At 39.9% G+C, this 26,999-nt stretch overlaps 1 protein-coding gene across 6 annotated transcripts in view; it reads left to right on the top strand.

Annotated features, from left to right (window-relative positions):
* Window positions 1-26,999, top strand: part of AFG1L (AFG1 like ATPase) — a 253,080-nt gene that overhangs the window by 42,817 nt on the left and 183,264 nt on the right. For all 6 annotated transcript variants that reach the window (XR_013416155.1, XR_001444556.3, XM_077999234.1 and 3 more), the window contains 3 exons: window positions 11,921-11,972; window positions 20,604-20,705; window positions 21,638-21,768. Coding sequence is in view for 4 of the 6 variants with exons in the window: in XM_077999234.1 (XP_077855360.1) it covers window positions 11,921-11,972; window positions 20,604-20,705; window positions 21,638-21,768 (285 nt within the window). In the remaining 2 variants the exon portion in view is untranslated. The remainder of the gene's footprint in view (window positions 1-11,920; window positions 11,973-20,603; window positions 20,706-21,637; window positions 21,769-26,999) is intronic.

The following is a 26,999-nucleotide window of genomic DNA, read 5'->3' on the forward strand; positions in this document are numbered from 1 at the left end:
CCAGGCGTGGTGGTGGGTGCCTGTAATTCCAGTTACTCGGAAGGCTGAGGCATGAGAATCGCTTGAACTCGGGAGGCGGAGGTTGCAGTGAGGTGATATCTGCCACTGCACTCCAGCCTGGGTGACACAGCGAGACTCTATCTCAAAAAAAAATTGATTATGAATCACTCTCTAGAATATGTAAAGAACCCTAACCCGGTGCAATGGCTCACGCCTGTAATCTCAACAGTATGAGAGCCTGACGGTTGGGAGGATCGCTTCAGGCCGGGAGTTTGAAACCAGCCTGAGCAACATAGCAAGACCTCATCTCTGCAAATAATAATAATAATATATAAACAACTTCTACCATGTAACAGAAAAACAAACAACCCAGTAGAAAAATAGACAAAGGAGAGTATTTTTTTTTTTTCAGAAATAACTAGAAGATGCCACAAGACTGGGTAAACAAATCAGAATGTATTTATGAAGTGGAATGTTGCTTAGCATGGGGATGATAAACTATACATTCAGGTAGTTAATACTGAGGAGGAAGGGGACAAGGAAGGCTTCAACTATAATTAATGCTTTATTAATTATATAAGTTTTGAAATAAATGTCAACATAGAAAGATTTGATAAAGCTGGAGGGTGGGTAACGTGCTGTTCCATAGAGTCTTCAATTTTGCCTCTTTGTAATATTCCATTGTGAAAATATTTTACATGTGATTGTGAGATATTTCAACACGTTAGATTTTTTTTTTTTTTTTTGAGACAGAGTCTTGATCTGTCACACAGGCGGGAGTTCAGTGGTGCAATCTCGGCTTGCTGCAACCTCCGCCTCCTGCGTTCAAGCAATTCTCATGGCTCAGCCTCCCGTGTAGGTAGGACTACAGGCCACCACGCCCGGCTAATTTTTGTATTTTTAGTAGATACTGTGTTTCACCATGTTGGCCAGGTTGGTCTCAAACTCTTGGCCTCAAGTAATTGCCCACCTCAGCCTCCCAAAATGCTGGGATTACAGGTGTGAGCCACTGTGCCTGGCAGGGTTAGTTGATTTTTTTTTTTTTTTCATTTTGAAAAAATAACAACTTTTCTTGAAAATATAATTTTAGAGTCTACTAGTTCAGTCTTTCCTTCTTACAAATAGACTGAGGGGCTGGGTGTGGTGGGTCATGCCTGTAATCCCAGCACTTTGGGAGGTTGAGGCGGGTGGATTACTTGAGCCCAGGAGTTTGAGATGAGCCTGGGCATCATGGCAAGACTTCATCTCTAAAAAATAAAAATTTAAAAATTTAAAAATCCAAATAGACTGTGGAAGGGGAATTATTAGCACAGTTCTCAGAAAGGCATATGAAATATGTTTATAAGAGGGTTTTTGCAATGCAATGTTTTCCTCTTTCTGAAATTTCATAAACTGAATATATATAAATCTGATCACACTCTTCTCCTGCTTAAGGCTTTCAGCCCCCTCCAGATAAAATACAAACTCAGCATGTTCTTCAAGGTTCTTGAGAGCCTAGTCCCTGCCTTTTGCCAACCTCCTCTGCCATTGTTCTCTGCTGGCAATATAAGCCCCAGCTATGATGACCTGCTTGAAGATCCTTGGATGAGGCTGAGACCTTATTTTGTCTCTGGGTCTGCTAAAGCTGCCCATCCCCATCCTTTTGTTATGGCTCATCTCACATTGCCTGCTGGTGACCACATGCTTCTCTGGTAGATATTGTATTTCTTTCTTTCTTTCTTTTCTTTTTTTTTTTTTTGAGATGGAGTCTTACTCTGTCACCCAGGCTGGAGTGCAGTGGCACAATCTCAGCTCGTGGCAACCTCCGCCTCCCAAGTTAAAGTGATTTTCATGCCTCAGCCTCTGAAGCAGCTGGATTACAGGCATTTGCCACCATGCCTGGCTAATTTTTAGTAGAGATGAGCCAGGCTGGTCTTGAACTCCTGACCTGAAGTGATCTTCCTACCTTGGCCTCCAAAAGTGCTGGGATTACTGCCCCTGGCCGGTTTTTCTTTTCTTGGTCTTCTGGGCCTGAAGAATCCCAGCCCACTGCCTAGCACAAAGTAGGTGCTCAATACTCAGTTCATGTTTGTGGAACGAATGAAACATGAATGAATAACAAAGCCATCACTAAAGAGTCACAGAGCCTATCTGTGTGTCTGTGTGAGAGGGTAGGTGTCTCCATTGAGTGCCTGTATCCACATATGTCTCTGTGAATGTGTCCTGTTCTCATTCCCTCCTTAACATCAGTTCTTAGCTAACCCTGAAGATGCCTGGAAGGACAGTTTATTTTCTCAGATTCAGAACAACAACAGCATTTACAACAAGGGATGTTTTCCACATCTTTCTTTTGCTGAAGCCCAGATTGGCTTGAGAATAATGCTCGTATCTCAGTAGTGGACTGAATTAGTAGTGGACTGGAGTAGACCAGACCTAGCAGAGCTTCACCTAAGCTAGGCCAAAAGCAGAGTATCAGGTAGGAGCAAAGTGAACATGGAAGGATTTGCCAGAAAACTAGCCCGCTGTCATTTGTCTCCCAGTGGTGCATGTAGGAACTTATAAATGTTTGTGACTTGAATGCATGAGACATCAAAAAGTCATTTGCATCTTTAAATTGTGTTATAATCAGAAATTGAGCCATTTCTTACACTAGTAGTTTTAGAGTTTTAAGCACACCCCCATCTTATTGAGATACTTAAATAGGCTTAATTATGCTAGTAAACTGAGCAAGTTGATGTATTATACTTTAGGTTGCTGAGATTCTTTTGCAAATCAGCTAAAGACATTTCAAAAACCATTTTCATTTAAAGAGAATTTATGGGTGCTAATATATAGTTCCGTTTTTTAGTTTTTAAAGATCTTCTTAGAAACCTGAAATGATCTACTTTTATCAAAAAGTGGTCCATGTTGAGAATGCTATAATGCCAGTTTTTAAAAGATGTAATTATGCTCAGCATTCCAGCTGGAATCATTGTTTCTGATTCTATCATTTTGGGAGATAATAATGCAATGGTGGGGGGAACGGAGAGAAACAGGAAAAGTAGTATTCCTGCATTTTAAACAAATTGAAAACAACACTTTTTATTTTAACAGCACCACCCTTATTATCTAATTGTCCTAGTGGAAATGATGCCAGAGTAGCAGGTGGATAGTGACCCAGAAAGGCAGAGGACGTGCTATTTCAATGTATAACTTTGATGAGAATCACCTTGGATCATTTTTTAATGCTAGAATTTTGATATCATAGGGAACAAAGGATAATGCTAAAATCATTAAATCAAAATATTTGGAATGATGGATGACATACATTCTTTTAGTTTGCATTAAAGGAATAGTTTTGATAACAGTTTTGAAAGCAAATATCTACAATGCAAATATGCAGATATTTTTGAATAATTTTAGGTTTAGTTCAAAAGTAAAAGTAATACAGTAATTAGTCACCTTACCAAATTTTTTTCTGTTTTTTTCCAACTTTTCATTTTGAAAAATTTCAGCAATATACTTAGATCCACTAATGGTTAACATTTTGCCACATTTGTTTAACCTTCCCTCTAAATATCTTATTTTCTGGAACCATCTACAAGTAAGTTGTATCATAACACTTGACCCCTAAATATATCACATATAACGCCTCACAAGGACCTTTTCCTGCATAACTATATTATCATCATCGCATTCCAGAAATTTAACACTCATTTAGTAATGTTATCTAACCTTCCAGGTTCAAATGGTTCTTGTGCCTCAGCCTCCTGAGTAGCTGGGACTACAGGCATGTGCCACCACACCCGACTAATTGTTGTATTTTTAGTAGAGATGGGGTTTCACTACTATGTTGGCCAGGGTGGTCTCAAACTCTTGGCTTCAAGTGATCTGCCCATGTTGGTCTTCCAAAGTGCTGGAATTACAGGTGTGAGCCACTGTACCCAGGCAGAAAATAAATTCTTTAATTTTTTTTTTTTTTTTTTTGAGACAGTCTTGCTCTGTTGCCCAGCCTGGAATGCAGTGGCATGATCTCTGCATACTGCAACCTTTGCCTACTGGGTTCAAGTGATTCTCCCACCTCAGTCTCCCGTGTAGCTGGGATTACAGGTGTGTGCCACCACGCCTGGCTAAGTTTTGTATTTTTAGTAGAAATGGGGTTTCACCATGTTGGCCAGGCTGGTTTCGAACTCCTCACCTCCCGCCTTGGCCTCCCAAAGTGCTGGATTACAGGTGTGAACTACTGAAATTCTTTTAAATTATTTTTTAGTTTTTAATTTTTATGGGTACATAGTAGGTGTATCTATTTATGGGGTACATGGGATGTTTTGATACAGGCATGCAATGTGAAATAATCACATCATGGAGAATGGGATATCTGGCCCCTCAAACATTTATCTTTTGTGTTATAATCAAATTATATACTCTTTTAGTTATTTTAAAATCTACAATTAAGTTATTGACTATAGTCATTCTGTTGTGCTATCAAATAGTAGAACTTATTCTTTCTATTTTTTTGTACCCATTAACCATCCCCACCTCCGCCGCCACCCCAGCCTCTCACTACCCTTCCCAGTCTCTGGTAACCATCTTTCTACTCTCTATGTTCATGAGTTCAATTGCTTTGATTTTTAGATCCCACAAATAAGTGAGAATATGTGGTGTTTGTCTTTTTGTGCCTGGCTTATTTCACTTAATGTAATGACCTCCAGTTTCATTCATGTTGTTGCAAATAACAGGATCTCATTCTTTTTTATGGCTGAATAGGACTCCTAACTGATGCAATTTTTTTTTTTTTTTTTTTTTTTTTTTGCAGTTTATTTGCTGTTTTTCCTTCCTTAGGATTTTTTCTAATAGAAAGTTTTAATTTCAGTGGTCTTTTTTGTTTGTTTTTTGTTTTTTGAGATGGAGTCTCACTCTGTTGTCGAGTCTGGAGTGCAGTGGTGTGATCTCAGCTTACTGCAACCTCCACCTCCCAAGTTCAAGCGATTCTCCTGCCTCAGCCTCTCCCAAGTAGCTGGGATTACGGGTGTGCGCCACCACAGCCAGCTAATTTTTGTATTTTTATTTACTAAAAATGTATCTATTTTTTTCCCTTATGGTCTCTGGGCCTATGTCTTGTGAAATATTACACTTTAAGATTGTAAAAGTAAATTAATTGGAAAACATTTTATGAATCAACAGCTTTATAAGCTGTTGATAAGAAGGATTACAAGAGAAGAGGAATTTGATTTGATGGGCCCTGGTTCCTGAGAAGGTAGATGAGGTATGAAATTAAATACTGATAGAAGGTTGGAAGAAAGACAGGAAGAAGAATCGTTTTCCTTTGTAACAGGAGGAATGTCACAGGAGGGAGGAATGGATGGGTGCAGATGTGGGTGGGATTGCAGTTTCACATAGGAAGTTGAAGGACTTTCAACCCAATGCCTTCTGTTCTCTCTTTATGAAGAAGTAGGAGACATCTTCTGAAAGTGATGAGTGAAATGTAGTTTTACTTAATGGGAAGTAAGAAGGTTCCAGAGATTCTTTGCAGAGACACAGTGAACTCACCAGGGAAACAGAATTGTTGACAGTATGGAGGGCCCAGAGAGAGGGTCCACTCTGCACGACTGTCAGACTTTTTTCAGCAATCCTCAGCAATCTGGGTGAAGTTCATGGAAGGGTATATATTTTAGTATGAGATTTTTCTATTTTTAGCTATCTTTTTATCATTTATTTATTTATTTTTAAAATTTTTTTATTTTTTTATTTTTTTGAGACGGAGTCTCGCTCTGTCGCCCAGGCTGGAGTGCAGTGGCGCGATCTCGGCTCACTGCAAGCTCCGCTTCCCGGGTTCACGCCATTCTCCTGCCTCAGCCTCCCGAGTAGCTGGGACTACAGGCGCCCGCCACCACGCCCGGCTAATTTTTTGTATTTTTAGTAGAGACGGGGTTTCACCGTGGGTTTCACCGTGGTCTCGATCTCCTGACCTTGTGATCCGCCCGCCTTGGCCTCCCAAAGTGCTGGGATTACAGGTGTGAGCCCCCGCGCCCGGCTTTTTTTATCATTTATATATAATTTTATTAAATTATGGTTAGAGTACATTCGATTCGTTGGAATTTATTGAAGTTTTCTTTCTGGCTTAGCATATGGACTATATTTGAAATCATGCTGCTTGTTCTTGAATGTATTCTTGGTTTGTTGGGTTTAGAGTTTATATGGATATAAATTGCTTGAACTTACTAATTGTATTGTTCAGATCTTTGAGAGGGATGTGTCAAAGGGTGTGGTGTTTCTTTTTCCACGAATTACAGGTCTGAGTATAAACAGGTATTGGTAAGCACATTATGCTTGCAGTTTTTTTTTTTTTTTTTTTTTTGAGATGGAGTCTTGCTGTGTCGCCCAGGCTGGAGTGCGGTGGCCGGATCTCAGCTCACTTATGCTTGCAGTTTTTGACGTGATTACACATGCAGAAGTGAGCAGTGACGGGGAAATTCTCTATGCTGGGCCCTGCACCCAACGGATGAGACAGCAGGTTGGAGAGTTGAGAGGGCTTACCCAGGGTCACCTAGCTAATCAATAGCCAGCCAGGATTTGTACCTAGATCTTTTGGGTTCAACTCTAATACTCTTCTGCCATATCTCTTATGCTTGGTGGAGGTAGGTGGTAGGTTATCACCATCTTCCAACGTCATCCTTAAGCTTACGATCTATCTGCGCAATCTAAAAGGTGATGTCACTGGATCCTCATCAAAAGCCCATTAGAGAAGGTGTCATCATCCTACTTTACAAACTCCCTAAGATACAGGTAACTTGTGACAAATCTTATAACTGGTCACTAGAGAAACTTAATCATTTCAGATTTTAAAGTCTGAGTCTAATGTTACGTGTGTGCATTTTGGGAGTCCGGAATGTATCAGAGTCCTGGCAGAAAACAATTCACAGTAGATGTTTCAATAAAGACCAAATTTAGAGACTACATAGAGAGGCATGGGCAGGCTTAAGGTAGCAAACAAGGGATGGAAGGGCAAAGGAGGAGACTGGTGAGAGCTGGAGCTGTGGCCTGAGGGATGGGCTGCTTCTTGGTCTGGAGGGATGTGGCTGTACTGAGACACATCTCTGAAGCAGAGAGGGATGGGAGAGAACGACCCATCCCTTTCTATGCCCTCTCTCCTATTTCCTGCAAGGAATGCGTCCCATGGGCTCAACCAGCCAGGAGCCAGCCAGAAAGGTCAGTCTCTTGGGGCACAGACAGGAGGGAGAAGGCATCAGGGGAGGGGAGCACATGGAGAATAACCAGCACCAAGAAATAGTGTAAGTGTGGAGTTCACTGTGATTTCTGAGACATAAGGACAAGTTTTAGGGAATTAAATTTAAGGAAGGAAATTTAATAGAACAGAAAAATAGCGTTAAGTTGTGAGAAATCTAAACTAGGAGCATGCAAATGATGTGGGTTCCTAAGGGACAGTCATTTTGAAGAAAACTGTGTAAACCTTCCTCTCCCCGAAATCACTACTATTAATAAAGAATTCAAAAACTTCTTTAGGACCCATTTTATAGCCTTCTGATTAGTCTTACTTTTCTCCATTTGATTCTCTGATTTTTCCCTTAAGACATAGATTTTTAAGTGCCTTAAAATAATTTCAATAATTATTAGAAAACTGAAATTTTTATGAGGAGGAAATTAGCTTGTTTCCCCAAGTAAAAATAAGTGGAGTATATAATATTGTTTAGATAGACTATATCTATGTCTAATGATTCTTGTTAGGAGGGTATCCATTTTGTTGATCAATTTGCTTATATTAAAATCTCCATCTTATACAGTATTCATGTGATACCAGCTATTTGTGATCTTAGATGTTTGAGGATCTTTTCTTTGGCACAGCAGTATCTCTTTGTCATCTTCTAAATATTACTATAAGATATAATACAACATAACAGATTGTATATGTAATATAGAATGTGGTATTTGCTAAAGTGCTCTTTCTAAAATATATTGAGTTGAGAGGGAAAAATAGAAGAGAGGACCATGAGCGCAAATTTTCTCTCTTTTTATTTTTTATTTTTTTGAGGTGGAGTCTTGCTGTGTCGCCCAGGCTGGAGTGCAATGGTGTGATCTCGGCTCACTGCAACCTCTGCCTCCCAGGTTCAAGCAATTATCCTGCCTCAGCCTCCTGAGTAGCCTGCTACCATGCCTGGCTAATTTTTGTATTTTTAGTAGAGACGGGGTTTCACCATGTTGGCCACTGGTTTTGAACTACTGACCTCAAGTGATCCGTCCACCTGGGCCTCCCAAAGTGCTAGGATTACAGGTGTGAGCCACCACACCTGGCCAACTTTTTTTTTTTTTTTATAGCAGCATTCAGCTCTCTCCATGCAATCTTCCCCTGCCCCCCCCCCGCCATCTTTCTTCATTTCTTTTCCCTGAACTTCATTTATTCACCCTATCTTGATTATATCATGTAGCAGTATCAGAATAGGCCTTAAAACTATTCCCACAAAATGTATTGTGAAGAATTATGAATTGCTATGACACTCTCAGTTGCCTATACAAAATGCTGCTTTCAAAAAATTTCACATACGTAGAATATACTTAGAGATTATTAGGTTTTATGCAAGTTTTCCAATTTGAAGCTGTTCTAAAATTAAGAGCATAATGCTTTTTCTGGCACTTGAAAATAGAATAACCAGTGCATGATAATGGTTCATATAAGAAACAAAAAACCAAGAAAAATTAAGAAGTTTTGGCAGGAGTAGAAAACTGTTTTGAGTGGAGATTTAAGAATAGATGGGGAGTTAACATGCAGAGAGATACTAGGAAGCCATCCGGATGGCAGAGTCAAAGCAAAGAAGATCTTTTTGTCTGGCCTAGACTGTGAGTGAGGTCTAGAAGGCACAAGCTACATTTAATAGAGAAAGAAAGCAAAAAGGAACTAGAAAACAAGAGAGGTTTCTGAGGCAGGTTGGAATGAACCCATAAATTATAAAACAAAAGCAGGCCAGGTATGTATGGTGGCTCATGTTTGCAATCCCAGCACTTGGGGAGGCCTAGGCAGCAGTTTAAGACCAGACTGAGCAACATAGTGAGACCCCATCTCTACAGGGTAGTTTGTTTGTTTGCTTGTGTTTTGAGATGGAGTCTTGTTCTGTTGCCCAGGCTGGGTGCAGTGGTGTGATCTCCGCTCACTGCAACCTCTGCCTCCCGGTTCAAGCGATTCTCCCACCTCAGCCTCCCAAGTAGCTGAGATTACAGGCATGCACCACAACGCCCAACTAATTTTTGTATTTTCAGAAGAGACCGTTTGACCATGTTGGCCAGATTGGTCTTGAACTCCTGACCTCAAGTGATCTGCCTGCCTTGGCCTCCCAAAGTGCTAGGATTACAGGCATGAGCTATTGCACCCAGCCTACAGGAGAGTTTTTTTTAAATAAAAATTAGCTGGATGTAGTGGTGTTCGCCTGCCCCAGCTACTTAGGAGGCTGAGGCAAGAGGATTGCTTGAGTCCAGGAGTTCGAGGCCTGAGTGACAGAGTGAGACCCTGTCTCTAAAATAAATAAAATAAGACAAAACCAAAAGCATTATGGATGAAACCCTGAAAGCTAGGTTTTGAGAATGTTCTCTGCCAAATTATTGACCACTCTGGTTGATGCTAAGTGGCATAATCTTCACTTTTTTCTGTTTTACCCTCCCTTTCTGAACTCACTCCACCCTATCATACCTCGTTGTTTGCACAGGTGTTTAGGAACTGCTGCAGAGTCTGAAGGTTACTCTTCTAAGTGTAACAAAATTCAAGATGGTTATTTGGTTTGATAATAGCATTAGGTAAGAGAAGTTCCATTTTGCTTCATCTCCAGAGCCCTTCAGTTTCCAGTTTTGCTCTGGACCTGACTGCTTTCCTGACCTGCAGTGCCACTGTGGTCCTAGAAGCAGGCCTCCCTCTGACAAGCTTTTTTCCCTCCCAGGGGCCCTCTACATTTCCCAGAGCCTATGTTTTCTTCTTGCTGAGTGGGAAGTTTTTTTCATACCCTGAATGTATGAAAGGACAATTTTCCATTTTCACACTTGATGAATAGATTGGATGGATTAGTAGGAAATCATTTTTCTGCAATGGAAACAATTTCTTTTTTGTAAAGATGGTGTCTTGCTTTGTTGCCCAGGCTAATCTCAAACTCCTGGGCTCAAGCAATCCTAATGCCTCAGCCTCCCAAACATCATTTACTGAAGAGACAATTTCTTTCTCCCACTATGCTTTATATGGTTTTAGTAGCTTCTCTTATTTTTCCTCAGTATATTATTATATTGACTTCACTTTTATTTTTATTGATTGATTGTGATTGAGTGAGACAGTGTCTCATTCTGTTGCTCAGGCTGGAGTGCCGTGGTGTAATCTTGATTCACTGCAGTCTCCACCTCCTGGGCTCAAGCAGTCCTTCCACCTCAGCCTCCCAGGTAGCTGGGACTATAGGAGTACGCCACCATGCCCGGCTGATTTCTGTATTTTTTTGTAGAGATGGGGTTTTGCTATGTTGCCTAGCCTGGTCTCAAACTCCTGAGCTCAAACAATGTGCCCACCTTGGCCTCCCAAAGTACTGGGATTACAGGTGTGAGCCACTGTGCCCGGCCCACTTTTATTTTTTTTTGAGGTTTCTTTTTCTTTTTTTTTTTTTTTTTTAATGTCTGGATAGTCCTCTGTTTCCTCTGAGTTTCTTCCCCTCTGTATATTTGTTCTGGTCTCTGACTTTTATCTTGGAAGTTTCTTCCAAATATCTATTGACCATTGGTATTAACAAGCTGATTGAAGCTCCAGCTTGAGAGGTTTGGTGACTGGTGTGCTTTACCAGAAGGTAATCTGGTAGGGATCTAGGTCTTTCTTTGGGAGAAGCTTAACCAACATAAGTGCCTTTGGGCCTTTTTGTCTGGAGATCATTCAGTTTCTCCAGAAAAATTCTTCTACTGTACTCATTAATTGCTGAGAATGAGTCTAGCTGCCATTGTTTGGGGAGCCCATCTGGGAAAGAAGGGAAAGACTCCATGGATGGTAAATGGTAGAGGGGATGTACATTCAAGTTGTGTGACTGTGAACCCCTCGCGGCGGGCTACTATGGTTATTGCCTCCTGTATTGAATCCTAAGAGGGACTTCACAGCATTTTTTTCCAATTTTCTTTTGTGGTAAATACACACATAAGATTTACCATTTTTCATGTTTTAAGAGTACAGTTCAGTGGTATTAAATACATTCGTAATGTCATGCAACTATCACTGCCATTTATCTCCAGAACTCCTTTCATCTTGTAAAACTGAAACTCTGAACCCATTAAACAATAATTCCCCATTCCTTCCTCCGTCCAGCCCCTGGCAACCTCTTGTTCTACTTTTTTCTAATTGAGACGGGGTCTTGCTGTGTTGTCCAGGCTGCAGTACAGTGGTGTGAACACAGCTCACTGTAGCCTTGACCTCCTGGGTTCAAGCAGTCCTCTAACTTCAGTCCCCTGAGTAACTGGGGCCACAAGTACATGCCACCACATCTGGCTAATTCTTTTTAACTACTTGCAGAGATGAGGTCTCCCTATATTGTCCAGGCTGGTCTTGAACTCTTGGGCTCAAGTGATCCTCCCACCTCAGCCTCCCAGAGTGCTCAGATTATAGGTGTGAGCCACAGTGCCTGACTTCTACTTTCTGTCTCTTTAATTTTTCGCTCTTCTAAGTACCTCATGTAAGTGGAGTGATAGTATTTGTCTTTTTGTGACTGGTTTATGTCACCTAGCATAATGTCCTCAATGTTCATTCATGTATATGTTAGAGGTTTTTCCCTTTTTAAGGCTGCATAATATTTCAGTTTTATACATTTTTACATCAAGTTTTTTCTTATTGTATATAATAGTCCCTCTTGGTTGTGTATATAGGACAGTTAGGAAGACTATGTATATGATTATATTTAATTATTTGCATGGTAGAGATTTATAATTTGTTCTTAATTTGCAGCTTTTTTCAAGGAGCAAACCTCCCAGGGGCCTGTATGTTTATGGAGATGTTGGTAAGTGTGTTAAAATAAGTTTTGGGTGGGCAAAACAGAAAGTTTCTCAGCTTTTGCTCAGGGATAATTTCTATTTCTATTCCTCAATCTATTACCAGCAAGGGAATAGGATGAGGCAGGGTAAGGCAGGGAGAGAAGAAAGGGGAGAGAGGGCAGTATCTCAGCTTTTACTTTACTTCTCTTAGGATACGGCTATAGTCTAGGGCAGAATTAGTCACCATGTTAGGGTGCAAACATTATTTAATGTATAATGTAATTAATCTCAGGGAAGGAAATCATCTACAGATAGGTTATTAGACAAATCAGGATTCCATGACTCATTAACTCAGCTTAATACTTTTTAAAAAAATAAGCTGTTCTTTTTTACTTTTAATTTCCAGTAATATTTCTAGTCATAACCTAAGCACTAAGATGAATAATTTAGTCTTTATTATCTTTAATGTAGTTGATAGTAGATACTCTTAATGCATAAGTGGTAACATTTCCTTGGTCTCCCAGTTGTAGACATTGGGCAGAAAGACTCACATTTTGATGGAAACCTTCTGAGTCGTCACTTCTTTCCAGGTTTTCCTAATCATGTAGTGTCTTGCTTATGAAGTCTTCCCTGACCTCATTCTTACTGAAATATTCTGTTTTGTGGTTTCTATTTTCTTCAAACAAATCCTTTTCTCTTAGTCTTAAACCTCTCCTTGGCCACCCTCAGTCATTGATATCATGAAGGGGTTTCTACTTGGCTTTATTGCCTCCTTGCTTTCAATTATTTCTTTCGTGTCTTTTTAAATTTTTAAATTTTACTTTTTCTAATCCCTCAGTTTACTGTCAATCAATTATTTCTTCTACTGGCATACTCAAAACTCACATTCACATGTAACGAGGTCAGTTTTGTACTAGACTAATATTCACACTCTAGGCTCCCCTATAGCCACGACACATTTGCATTATGAGGGAGTAATGGCAGGGAATATTAGTAACATTTTTAGGAAAAGAAAAAAAAGGGCATTGAATAAGTAGTTTTTTTGTTTGTTTGTTTTTGAGATGGAGTCTTGCTCTGTCACCCAGGCTGGTGCGGTGGCATGATCTCGGCTCACTGCAAGCTCTGCCTCCCGGGTTCACGCCATTCTCCTGCCTCAGCCTCCCAAGTAGCTGGGACTACAGGTGCCTGCCACCACGTCCGGCTAATTTTTTGTGTTTTTAGTAGAGATGGAGTTTCACCGTGTTAGCCAGGATGGTCTCGATCTCCTGACCTTGTGATCCGCCCTCCTCAGCCTTCCAAAGTGCTGGGATTACAGGCGTGAGCCATGGCGCCCGGCCGAATAAGTAGTTTTAATGCCTTAAAGATAAAACTGTTCCTTTCTAAACTGTTCTTTCTTTTTCTAATTTGTTTACTGATGCCTTGCATTGAATATCCATTTTATATTTCCAGATTTAGCTAATCTAATAAAAGAATAATTTAGTTCACAAAAGTGAACATTAGAGATTGCCCCTTAAAATTCCTTAAGTTCTTGAAATTACAGAAAAGAAGCTCAAACTATTCTTTTTCTTAGTTCGTTGGCTAATTAGTACTTTTGAGACCAATGTATACTTACTTCTTATTTAGAAAGCAATTTATAATAGACACTTGATCAATTTTATGTTCCTGCACCTTTGGGCACCATTAAAGATTCTCATCCTGTTGTCAGGGCTCATTCTCTGCCTCCTGAGAACATTTACTTCCAGTACCTTCACTTTCATATTAAGTCATTGCTAAAATCAACAACTTTGTTCCTCCTGTTACCTTAACCAGCTGACCATAAATGGAGATGGTTGATAAAGCACAACTGCTTCCACTTCTGTAAAAGGACTTTTTTTTTTAAACCCTATGAACGTTGTTGGATTTTAGTTTAGAAAATACAGCCATATGGTAACTAACTGAAGGGAAGCACATTACAAGTTATTCATCTGAGTGTTTGAAAGCAAGAGAAAAGATGTGATAGTACGGGATGTTCATATAGTTTGGGTGTGTGGCAACCTTTGTTTGGAAACATCCTTATAATATAGAGAGGAGAAGAGAAAGGAATTCTGAAATGGGAAGTGAGATGAACATTTTGGTGGCTATAGTAAGTTTAGTTCAGACCACTTATAAAATAGGTAATCTGCCAGGCATGATGGCTCATACCTGTAATCCCAGCACTTTGGGAGGCCGAGGTGGGTGGATTGCTTGAGCCCAGGAGTTCAAGACCAGCCTGGGCAACATGGCAAAACTCTGTCTCCACAAAAAATACAAAAATTAGCCTGGCATGGTGGCATGTGCCTATAGTCCCAACTACTCCAGAGGCTGAGATGGAAGGATCACTTGAGCCTGGGAGGTCAAGGCTGCAGTGAGCCATGACTATGCCACTGCACTCCAGTCTGGGCAACAGAGTGAGACCCCCATCTCAAAAATGAAATAAAATAGGTAATAAAAGATGAAGTTTTCATCTGGGGGGCTCTCTGGGAGAATAGCCTCAAAATGCCACCGTAAGCTCTTATTCTTTATTCTTTTCCTTTTTTGGACTTGGGAAACAGGTACTAACTTTTAAGAAGGCTGGGCATGGTGGCTCATGCCTGTAATATCAGCACTTTGGGAGGCTGAGGTAGGATAATTTCTTAAGACCAGAAGTTTGAGACTAGCCTGGACAACAAGGTGAGACCCCGTCTCTACAAAAAAATTAAAAAATTAGCTGAGCATGGTGGTGTGTGCCTGTAGTTCCAGGTACTCAGTAGGATGTGGTGGGAGGATCACTTGAGCCTGGGGGATCAAGGTTGCAGTGAGTTGAGATTGCACCACTACACTCCAGCCTGGGCTACAGAGTGAGGCCCTATCTTAAAAATAGATAAATAAATAAATTGGGCTAGGGGCAGTGGCCTACGCCTATAATCCCAGCAACTTTGGGAGACTGAGCGGGGCGGATCATTGAGGTCAGGAGTTTCAGACCAGCCTGGCCAAAATGGCGAAACCCTGTCTCTACTAAAAATACAAAAATTAGCCTGGCATGGTGGTGGGTGCCTGTAGTCACAGCTACTCAGGAGACTGAGGCAGAAGAATTGCTTGAACCCGGGAGGTAGAGGTTACAGTGAGCTGAGATCGCACCACTGCACTCCAGCCTGGGCAACAGAGCAAGACTGTCTCAAAATAAATAAATAAATACATGAATAAATAAAATAAAATAAAAATAAAATAAAAATAAATAAACATGCTTGAGCTTAGGATTTCGAGACCAGCCTGGGCAACATAGTGAGACCTCCTCTCTTATGTTTTTTGTTTTTTAAGAAAAATTTAAATAAATAATTTTTAAGGAGACTTCATGGGATAGAGAATACCTACCTGGTAGCACTCCCTTCCCACTCTCCATTCTTGCACTCTATTTGGGCTTTGTCCTGCTCACTTCACCTCTTTCTTCACAGATGTGTTGAGAGGATTGACCCAGGTGGAACCTAAATCCTGGGAACTGCAGTAGGGTTGATGTATGAGTTGGAGGGATTATTATCATGGTTCAATCTTGAAATGAATTATTTTTGTTGTAAAATGTTTATCACATCTCATATAGAAGCCAAAAGCTGTGGTAGTAGTATTTTGTGGCTTCATTCATACCCAACAGCTGACTTTCTCACAACAGAGCCTCAGCTCTTGACCAGCCGACTGCGGTGGTGATGGCAGGGTTAATGAATTCTCTGGTACACTAGAAGAGAATAAAAGTACATTTTGCTTATCAGCCCCTTTTCTGCTGCCTCCTGGTTTCACCTCACATGTTTCACATTGACACAGATTCTAATTTCACCAGTTGAAAGGTAGGCTGGTTTTAAGGTTAGGAGTTAGGAAGCATAGTTCTCCCTGGCTTGGATGCAGGGATACATGTGCCTACTACACACCTCAGCTGTATTATAGAACCTGTTGCTCCTGTGCTACAAACCTGTACAGCGTGTTACTGTATTGAATACTGTAGGCAGTTGTAACACTATGGTATTTGTTTATTTACACATATCTAAACAGAGAAGGTGCAGTAATAATACAGTATAATAGATAAAATATGGGATGCCTGTTTGACTATGAATGAGTCAGTGAGTGAGTGGTGAATGAATATGAAGGCCGAGGACATTTCTGTATGCTACTTTATACAAGATGTTATCAGTGCTGTGTACTTGAGCTACATGAAATTTATTTAAAAAAAATTAATTGTGCTTCCATGTTAGGATAGCTATGACATCACTAAGTGATAGAAATTTTTCAGCTTCTTCATAATCTTTTGGGACCACCATTGGATATGTTGTCCATTGATTGTTGACCAAAATGTCATTATATGCGTTACTGTTTATAGAAATGCAGTTGATTTTTTGATGACCTTGTATCCTATGATCTTGCTAAATTTAATTATTAACTCTAGTGGTGATTTGGTAGATTCTTTAGGATTTTTTTTTTTGTGTATATACAATTAGGTTATCTGCCAATAAACACAATTTTACTTCTTTAAAGTTTTATGCATTTTATTTCTTTTTGCTGCCTCCTTGCACCAGCTAGGACTCCCAGTACAATGTTGAATAGAAATAGTGAGTGTAGACATCCTTTTCTGTGTCAAATTGGAGGGGAGAAGTGTTCAGTCTTTTACAAATAAGCATATTAACTGTATGTTTTAAAAAATGTATTCAATCGTTTTTATTATGGTAAAACACATAACATAAAATTTTCCCTTTTAAACATTTCCAGCATATAATTCAGTATCATTAAGTCTGTTCACATTGTTGTACAACTATTACCACCATCCATTTTCAGAACATGAGTGTAGACATCCTTGCCTTTGTCAAATTGTAGGGGAGAAGTGTTCAGTCTTTTACCGTTAAGCATATTAACTATAGGTTTTAAAAAATGTATTCAATTGTTTTTATTATGGTAAAACACATTACATACAATTTACCCTTTTAAACATTTTCAGTGTGTGATTCTGTTCATATTGTTGTACAACTATTACCACCATCCATCTTCAGAACATTTTTATCTTCCCAAACTGAAACTCTGTGTCCATTAAACAACAACTTCCTATTCTACCTCTCTCCCACATTTTCCACATCCCACCCTCTGACTACCCTGGCCTGGCAACCACCATTCTACTTTCTGTCTTTATGAATTTGATTATTCTTCAATACCTTATATAAATGGAATCATACAATATTTTTCCTTTTGGGTCTGGATTATTTTACTTAGCAAAATATCTTCAAGATTCATCCATATTATTGCACATTGCATATGAGTTGGATTCCTTTTTAAGGCTGAATAATATACTTGGTATTCATGGGGGATTGGTTTCAGGATCCCCTTGGCTACCAAAATTTGAGAATGCTCAAGTCCCTTATGTAAAATGGTGTAGCCTTTGCATATAAACTTTGTGTGTTGTCCTGTATACTTTAAATCCTCTAGATTACTTATAACAATGTAAGTGGTACATAAATGCTGTAATAGTTGTTATACTGTATTGTTTTTTGTTTATATTATGAGGATAGGATGATTATTACTATTTTGAGGCAGAATCTCGCTCTGTCACCCAGGTCCTGAAGTGTAGTGGCATGATCTCAGCACACTGCATCTTCCACCTTCCGGGCTGAAGTGATCATCCTGCCTCAGCTTTTTGAATAGCTGGGACTACAGGCATGCACCACAATGCCCAGCTAATTTTTATATTTTTTTGTAGAGATGGGATTTTGCCATGTCACCCAGGCTGGTCTCAATCTCCTGGACTCAAGTAATCTGCATGCCTTGGACTCCCAAATTGCTGGGATTATAGGCGTAAGCCAATCCACCTGTTCCTTATTTTTTATTTTAAAAATAATTTTGATCCACTGTTGGTTGAATCCGGGGATGTGGAAACTAGATACAGAGGGCCAACTGTATCATTTTATGTATATACCACTTTTTGTTTGTCCATTCATCCATTAATGGATGTTTGGGTTGTTCTATCTTTTGACTATTGTGAATAATTCTGCTGTAAATATTGAGGTGTAAGTGTTTGTTTGAATCCCTGCTTTCAGTTGTTTTGTGCATATACTCAGAAGTGGAATTGCTGGATCCTATGGTCACACTATGTTTAGTTATTTATTTTTTTGGACACAAAGTCTCTCTCTGTTGCCCAGGCTGGAGTGCAGTAGCACGATCATAGCTCACTGCAACCTTGAACTCCTGGGCTCAAGCAATCCTCCCATTTCAGCCTCCCGAGTAGCTGGGACTACAGGCATGCACCACCAAACCTGGCTAATATTTTAAATTTTTAGTAGAGATGAGATCTTGCTATGTTGCCCAGGCTGGTCTTCTTGAACTCCTAGTCTCAAGCAATTCTCCCTCCTAGGCTTCCCAAAGTGCTGAAATTATAGGCGTGAACCACTGCACTTGGCCTGTGTTTAATTTTTTGAAGAACTGTCATAGTGTTTTCCACAGTGACAGTACCATTGTTATGCTCACTAGCAATGCACAGGTTCCAATTTTTATACATCCTTGCTAACACTTGTTATTTTCTGTTTCTTTTTTTTGTAATAGTCGTTCTAATGTAAGTAAAGTGATATCTTGTAGTTTTGATTTGCTTTACCCTAATGATTAATTAATGTATTTTTGGTTAGATAATTCATGACTTTATTCTGAATCTATAAGTATACTACACTGCATGCAGCAGAATTTGAAACTTTGTTAACTTTTCTGGGTAAATATAATACTTAAAATCTACTGCTAATCACTATATCAAGAGATACCGTACTGAATATTTTTGCAATGAATGACTTGCCATCAAAATGACTTCTTCATAAAAAAATGTTTGGTGGATTGTTTTTTCATATACAAAAGCACTCTGACATTCAAATGGCATGGGCCCAGTGTCATCTTGTGGCATGGAGGAAACCCAAAAGATAAGATTTAGATCTTCTTACTTTCTGAAGTGCCTTTGGATTCTATTAATTGCAAAGGAATTACTAGACAAGAAGTAATCTTGTGGTGGTGGGAGACGAGGAAGTAGGGAGGATGTGAGACTGGACCAGCACGTGCTGGTCTGGCTTACTGAGGAATGCCAGGTACAAACTGAGCTTGGGCCACTGACCCGAATGCCCTAGGCTTCCTGAGAGGGGATAAGACATTTTATGCTACCTGCATTAAATTCTCAGGCTGTTGGATATTCAATTACAGTAGTTTCCCCTTATTCATAGAGGATAGTTACAGTGGATGCCTGTAACCTCACATAGTCCTGAACCCTATGTTTTTGTTTTTGTTTTTGTTTTTTTTTTAAGATGGAGTCTCTCTCTTGTCGCCCAGGCTGGAGTGCAGTGGCGCCATCTCACTGCAACCTCCGCGTCCCAGGTTCAAGCTATTCTCCTGCCTCAGCTTCCTGAGTAGCTGGGATTACAGGTGCCCACCACCATGCCCGGCTAATTTTCGTACTGTTAGTAGAGACAGGGTTTTGCCATGTTGGCCAGGCTGGTCTCGAACTCCTGACCTTATGTGATCTGCCCATCTTGGCCTCCCAAAGTGCTGGGATTACAGGCGTGAGCCACCGCGCCCAACTTATATATACTATGTTTTTAACAGAGAAGGCCACTAAGTGACCAACGGGAGGGTAGTGAATACAGTGTGGATATGCCAGACAAAGGGATGATTTATGTCCTGGGTGGAATGGAATGGGATGGCATGAGGTCTCTTCATGCTACTCAGGAGAGCTGCATAATTTAATTCTTGAGGATTGTTTGTTTTTGGAGTTTTCCATTTAATATCTTTAGACTATGATTGATTGTGGGCCTTGAGTAACTGAATTCTCAGATAAGAGTATTCTACTCTACTGATTCGATTGTAGTCATTAAAAGTTTTAGTGTTGAAAATTAGATAATTATAAGGATTGACTGTATCAGAATTTCCTCAAGTAGGTTTTATTTTGAGAGATCTATATTCTCAGCTTTTAAAAAATGGAAGTGTTAAAATTGGCAATTCTCTAGCTCTAATCTACATATATGATTCATGTTCAATATTTATGTTAGATACTAATCTTTATATTTCATCTTTCTTCTCTTTTCTTTCTTCTTTTTTTTTTTTTTTTTTTTGAGTTGGGGGTCTTGCTATGTTTCCCAGGCTGGTCTTCCCAGGCTGGTCTTGAATCCTTGGGCTCAGACAATCCTCCCATCTTGGCCTCCCAAAGTGCTGGGATTATAGGCATGAGCCACCGTGCCCAGCCTCTTCTCTTATTTTTCATTTTTGAATTTTCCTGTAGTGCCTAAAACAGTTCCTCATGCATAGTAATGACCCAATAAATTTTTAATTAATTATTTTATTTATGCTAGTGTCTTTTGGAAGAGAAGACTGTAAATCTTGCCAGTTTATGAACATAGTTTTCAGGGGGAAATAGCCCCTGTAATGTTAAGTAATTGTTGTGTTTCCTATAAACAGGATTTTAACAGAAAAGAGTAATATCAGCATTTTATTTTTAGCTAGTTTAACATACAAAGTAAGCTCCCCGTTCTAAAGAAGTGACATAGTCTTCAGCTTCCCAGTGGAAGAGTATGGTTTCATTATCTCAAAGCTAATGAACAATCTTTACAGCAATCAGTACATACTATTTAATAGTATTCTTATTTTTTTTTGTTTTTGTTTTTAAGGTACAGGAAAAACAATGGTGATGGACATGTTTTATGCTTATGTGGAAATGAAGAGGAAAAAACGGGTTCATTTTCATGGTTTCATGCTAGATGTGCACAAAAGTAAGCAATGATCTGAAAGAAGTTTTTTCAGTGGGGAAACACTACAGAATGGTTTTCTTGATTGAATGAACATATACTCTTTTTAAAAATTAGATTTTTGCTTTCAGTAAGATTTTATTTGGTTCCATTTGTTTTGTGCTATGTTGAAACAGTCAGTAATGTGTCCAGAATTGGTCCTTAAGACTAATTTAATACTTTCAAATCAGAGAACAGAGATTACTATATGAAGCTCAGGCGTTTTCTGTTTCTACTAAGGGCCAATAAAAAATGTTAAAAATGCACCTGTTTAAATAAGTGATTCTTGATTAGGTCCTTTACTCTGTGTTACCTTAGCATGTAGGCATTCAGTTTGAGTACGCATAGAAGCTTTATTGCTTTCCTAGTGATCTTATGTTATTCCAGTTTTGCACGATTTGTTTACCAGTTGCACTGTAACCTCCCCAGAGCAGGAATCATGTGATTTTTTCCTCTAATACTTGCAGCATTTAGTACACACATAATGAATGAAGTGGACTGGCCTTAGTGTATTAGGCTAGAGATAAGGACACATTCTGATTGCATATGCTAGACATAATATACACTACTTGGGCAGGATCATATCCTCTGCTCTCATCCCTGAAATACACGACTAAGATGGATGTGTTGATGCATCTAGTCACTTGTCTATTACCTTGTAATTTCTGAAATGATTGAAGAGTAGAAATGGAATGACCTTGAAGTTTCCTTACAACTATAAGAACACAATAATATTTGAACAACTTATTTTGAAGTACAGAAAATGCAAACAATTTCAATGATCAAATTTGGTTTTACATGAAATTTAAACTTAATTTTATGTCCATACTAAAGTTTCATTTAGAGATTTTTAAAATGTTATAATTGTCTAAAATACACTAATGTATTTCATCTGTGTTTAATTTCATTCATTTAAGGAATACATCGCCTTAAACAGAGTTTGCCAAAAAGGAAACCAGGATTCATGGCTAAATCATATGACCCAATAGCTCCTATAGCTGAAGAAATCAGTGAAGAAGCATGTCTCCTATGTTTCGATGAATTTCAGGTAAAGTAGAGATTTTTCATAGATATAGAATGCTATACTGAATGAGGTATGAATATTTAAATTTTGCTCTTGATTTTATCATTGTTTTATAAGGTGATTTGACACATTATCTCTTATTGCTTCAGTTTTACTATCTAGTTCAGGAGCTAGCAAATCACAACCTGCACAGCCGCACAGGGCAAATCTGACCTGCCTGTTTTTTTATGGTTAGTGAGAAAAGAAGAGTGTATACATGCATACATACACACACGCACGCACACACACACACACACACACACACACACACACACACACACACACACACATATTTTAAGAGACAGGGTCCTGCTCTGTTACCCAGGCCCAGGCTGGAGTGCAGTGGCATAATCATAGCTCATCATAACCTCAAACTCCTGGGTTCAGCCTCCTGCCTCAGCTTCCTGAGTAGCTGGAACTATTGGCTCATACACCATACCTAGCAAATTTTTAAAAACAATTTTGTAGAGATTAGGTCTTACTATGTTTCCCAGGCTGGTTTCAAATCCTGGCCTCAAGTGATCCTCCAGCTTCAGCCTCCCAAAGTGCTGAAATTACAGTCATGAGCCATGACACCCAGCCAAGTTTTTGTAATTTTAAAGGTAGTTGAAAGAAGAAGAAGAAGAAGAAAAAGAAGAAAGTACAACAGAGACCCTATATGGCTTGCAAAGCCTAAAATATTTACTATTCAGTCTTTTATAGAAAAAGTCTGCCCACCTCTAAATTTTGGTCGATGATTGTACATCTCCCCTACACCACAAAGATAATCTAATTATCATAAAACAATGTCTTTAAAGATGTTTTAGTATTTTTAAAAAATGTTATATAAAGAACAAGTGATTCATCTCGTTGAAGCCTCACAACATACGTATCTGTGATAAAGGGAGGGAATTGCCTTAGTTGAACTTTCAAAGTTCCTCTTAGTTTTAGGATTGTCTGAAATTATGCATTTAAATTGGTAGTGAGTTATTTCCTGTTCTTCTGTGTTTTATAATCTGGATTAGTGGGGAGATGATATGGCCAAGATGCTTTTATCCTAAAGCATGCATGATTGGTCTCCTTTAGCAACCGGTACACATAGCTACCAATAGTCTAGATTTATGATGGAAGGGAAAGAATTTTCACCAGCAATGCTGTTACACTAATCCATCTAGGGAAGAGGGATCTTTGCCTCTTTCTTCCTTCAGTCATATTAAGACAGACTGGAGGGGGGCGGAGCAAGATGGCCGAATAGGAACAGCTCCAGTCTCCAACTCCCAGCGCGAGCGACACAGAAGACCGGTGATTTCTGCATTTTCAACTGAGGTACTGGGTTCATCTCACTGGGGAGTGCCGGACGATCGGTGCTGGTCAGCTGCTGCAGCCTGACCAGCGAGAGCTGAAGCAGGGCGAGGCATTGCCTCACCTGGGAAGCGCAAGGGGGAAGGGAATCCCTTTTCCTAGCCAGGGGAACTGAGACACACAACACCTGGAAAATCGGGTAACTCCCACCCCAATACTGCGCTTTAAGCAAACAGGCACACCAGGAGATCATATCCCACGCCTGGCCGGGAGGGTCCCACACCCACGGAGCCTCCCTCATTGCTAGCACAGCAGTCTGTGATCTACCGGCAAGGCAGCAGCGAGGCTGGGGGAGGGGCGCCCGCCATTGCCGAGGCTTAAGTAGGTAAACATAGCCGCTGGGAAGCTCGAACTGGGTGGAGCTCACAGCAGCTCAAGGAAACCTGCCTGTCTCTGTAGACTCCACCTCTGGGGACAGGGCACAACTATACAACAACAAAAGCAGCAGAAAACTCTGCAGACGCAAACGACTCTGTCTGACAGCTTTGAAGAGAGCAGTGGATCTCCCAACAAGGAGGTTGAGATCTGAGAAGGGACAGACTCCCTGCTCAAGTGGGTCCCTGACCCCTGAGCAGCCTAACTGGGAGACATCCCCCACTAGGGGCAGTCTGATACCCCACACCTCACAGGGTGGAGTACACCCCTGAGAGGAAGCTTCCAAAGCAAGAATCAGACAGGTACACTCGCTGTTCAGAAATATTCTATCTTCTGCAGCCTCTGCTGCTGATACCCAGGCAAACAGGGTCTGGAGTGGACCTCAAGCAATCTCCAACAGACCTACAGCTGAGGGTCCTGACTGTTAGAAGGAAAACTATCAAACAGGAAGGACACCTACACCAAAACCCCATCAGTACATCACCATCATCAAAGACCAGAGGCAGATAAAACCACAAAGATGGGGAAAAAGCAGGGCAGAAAAGCTGGAAATTCAAAAAATAAGAGCGCATCTCCCCCGGCAAAGGAGCGCAGCTCATCGCCAGCAACGGATCAAAGCTGGACGGAGAATGACTTTGACGAGATGAGAGAAGAAGGCTTCAGTCCATCAAATTTCTCAGAGCTAAAGGAGGAATTACGTACCCAGCGCAAAGAAACTAAAAATCTTGAAAAAAAAGTGGAAGAATTGATGGCTAGAGTAATTAATGCAGAGAAGGTCCTAAACGAAATGAAAGAGATGAAAACCATGACACGAGAAATACGTGACAAATGCACAAGCTTCAGTAACCGACTCGATCAACTGGAAGAAAGAGTATCAGCGATTGAGGATCAAATGAATGAAATGAAGCGAGAAGAGAAACCAAAAGAAAAAAGAAGAAAAAGAAATGAACAAAGCCTGCAAGAAGTATGGGATTATGTAAAAAGACCAAATCTACGTCTGATTGGGGTGCCTGAAAGTGAGGGGGAAAATGGAACCAAGTTGGAAAACACTCTTCAGGATATCATCCAGGAGAACTTCCCCAACCTAGTAGGGCAGGCCAACATTCAAATCCAGGAAATACAGAGAACACCACAAAGATACTCCTCGAGAAGAGCAACTCCAAGACACATAATTGCCAGATTCACCAAAGTTGAAATGAAGGAAAAAATCTTAAGGGCAGCCAGAGAGAAAGGTCGGGTTACCCACAAAGGGAAGCCCATCAGACTAACAGCAGATCTCTCGGCAGAAACTCTACAAGCCAGAAGAGAGTGGGGGCCAATATTCAACATTCTTAAAGAAAAGAATTTTAAACCCAGAATTTCATATCCAGCCAAACTAAGTTTCATAAGTGAAGGAGAAATAAAATCCTTTACAGATAAGCAAATGCTTAGAGATTTTGTCACCACTAGGCCTGCCTTACAAGAGATCCTGAAGGAAGCACTAAACATGGAAAGGAACAACCGGTACCAGCCATTGCAAAAACATGCCAAAATGTAAAGACCATGGAGGCTAGGAAGAAACTGCATCAACTAACGAGCAAAATAACCAGTTAATATCATAATGGCAGGATCAAGTTCACACATAACAATCTTAACCTTAAATGTAAATGGACTAAATGCTCCAATTAAAAGACACAGACTGGCAAACTGGATAAAGAGTCAAGACCCATCAGTCTGCTGTATTCAGGAGACCCATCTCACATGCAGAGACATACATAGGCTCAAAATAAAGGGATGGAGGAAGATTTACCAAGCAAATGGAGAACAAAAAAAAGCGGGGGTTGCAATACTAGTCTCTGATAAAACAGACTTTAAACCATCAAAGATCAAAAGAGACAAAGAAGGCCATTACATAATGGTAAAGGGATCAATTCAACAGGAAGAGCTAACTATCCTAAATATATATGCACCCAATACAGGAGCACCCAGATTCATAAAGCAAGTCCTTAGAGACTTACAAAGAGACTTAGACTCCCATACAATAATAATGGGAGACTTCAACACTCCACTGTCAACATTAGACAGATCAACGAGACAGAAAGTTAACAAGGATATCCAGGAATTGAACTCATCTCTGCAGCAAGCAGACCTAATAGACATCTATAGAACTCTCCACCCCAAATCAACAGAATATACATTCTTCTCAGCACCACATCGTACTTACTCCAAAATTGACCACGTAATTGGAAGTAAAGCACTCCTCAGCAAATGTAAAAGAACAGAAATTATAACAAACTGTCTCTCAGACCACAGTGCAATCAAACTAGAACTCAGGACTAAGAAACTCAATCAAAACCGCTCAACTACATGGAAACTGAACAACCTGCTCCTGAATGACTACTGGGTACATAACGAAATGAAGGCAGAAATAAAGATGTTCTTTGAAACCAATGAGAACAAAGATACAACATACCAGAATCTCTGGGACACATTTAAAGCAGTGTGTAGAGGGAAATTTATAGCACTAAATGCCCACAAGAGAAAGCAGGAAAGATCTAAAATTGACACTCTAACATCACAATTAAAAGAGTTAGAGAAGCAAGAGCAAACACATTCGAAAGCTAGCAGAAGGCAAGAAATAACTAAGATCAGAGCAGAACTGAAGGAGATAGAGACACAAAAAACTCTCCAAAAAATCAATGAATCTAGGAGTTGGTTTTTTGAAAAGATCAACAAAATTGACAGACCACTAGCCAGACTAATAAAGAAGAAAAGAGAGAAGAATCAAATCGACGCAATTAAAAATGATAAAGGGGATATCACCACCGACCCCACAGAAATACAAACTACCATCAGAGAATACTATAAACACCTCTACGCAAATAAACTGGAAAATCTAGAAGAAATGGATAATTTCCTGGACACTTACACTCTTCCAAGACTAAACCAGGAAGAAGTTGAATCCCTGAATAGACCAATAGTAGGCTCTGAAATTGAGGCAATAATTAATAGCCTACCAACCAAAAAAAGTCCAGGACCAGATGGATTCACAGCTGAATTCTACCAGAGGTACAAGGAGGAGTTGGTACCATTCCTTCTGAAACTATTCCAATCAATAGAAAAAGAGGGAATCCTCCCTAACTCATTTTATGAGGCCAACATCATCCTGATACCAAAGCCTGGCAGAGACACAACAAAAAAAGAGAATTTTAGACCAATATCCCTGATGAACATCGATGCAAAAATCCTCAATAAAATACTGGCAAACCGGGTTCAGCAACACATCAAAAAGCTTATCCACCATGATCAAGTGGGCTTCATCCCTGGGATGCAAGGCTGGTTCAACATTCGCAAATCAATAAACATAATCCAGCATATAAACAGAACCAAAGACAAGAACCACATGATTATCTCAATAGATGCAGAAAAGGCTTTTGACAAAATTCAACAGCCCTTCATGCTAAAAACGCTGAATAAATTCGGTACTGATGGAACGTACCTCAAAATAATAAGAGCTATCT

Source organism: Macaca mulatta, chromosome 4 (assembly GCF_049350105.2).
Source record: "Macaca mulatta isolate MMU2019108-1 chromosome 4, T2T-MMU8v2.0, whole genome shotgun sequence".
NCBI lineage: Eukaryota > Metazoa > Chordata > Mammalia > Primates > Cercopithecidae > Macaca > Macaca mulatta.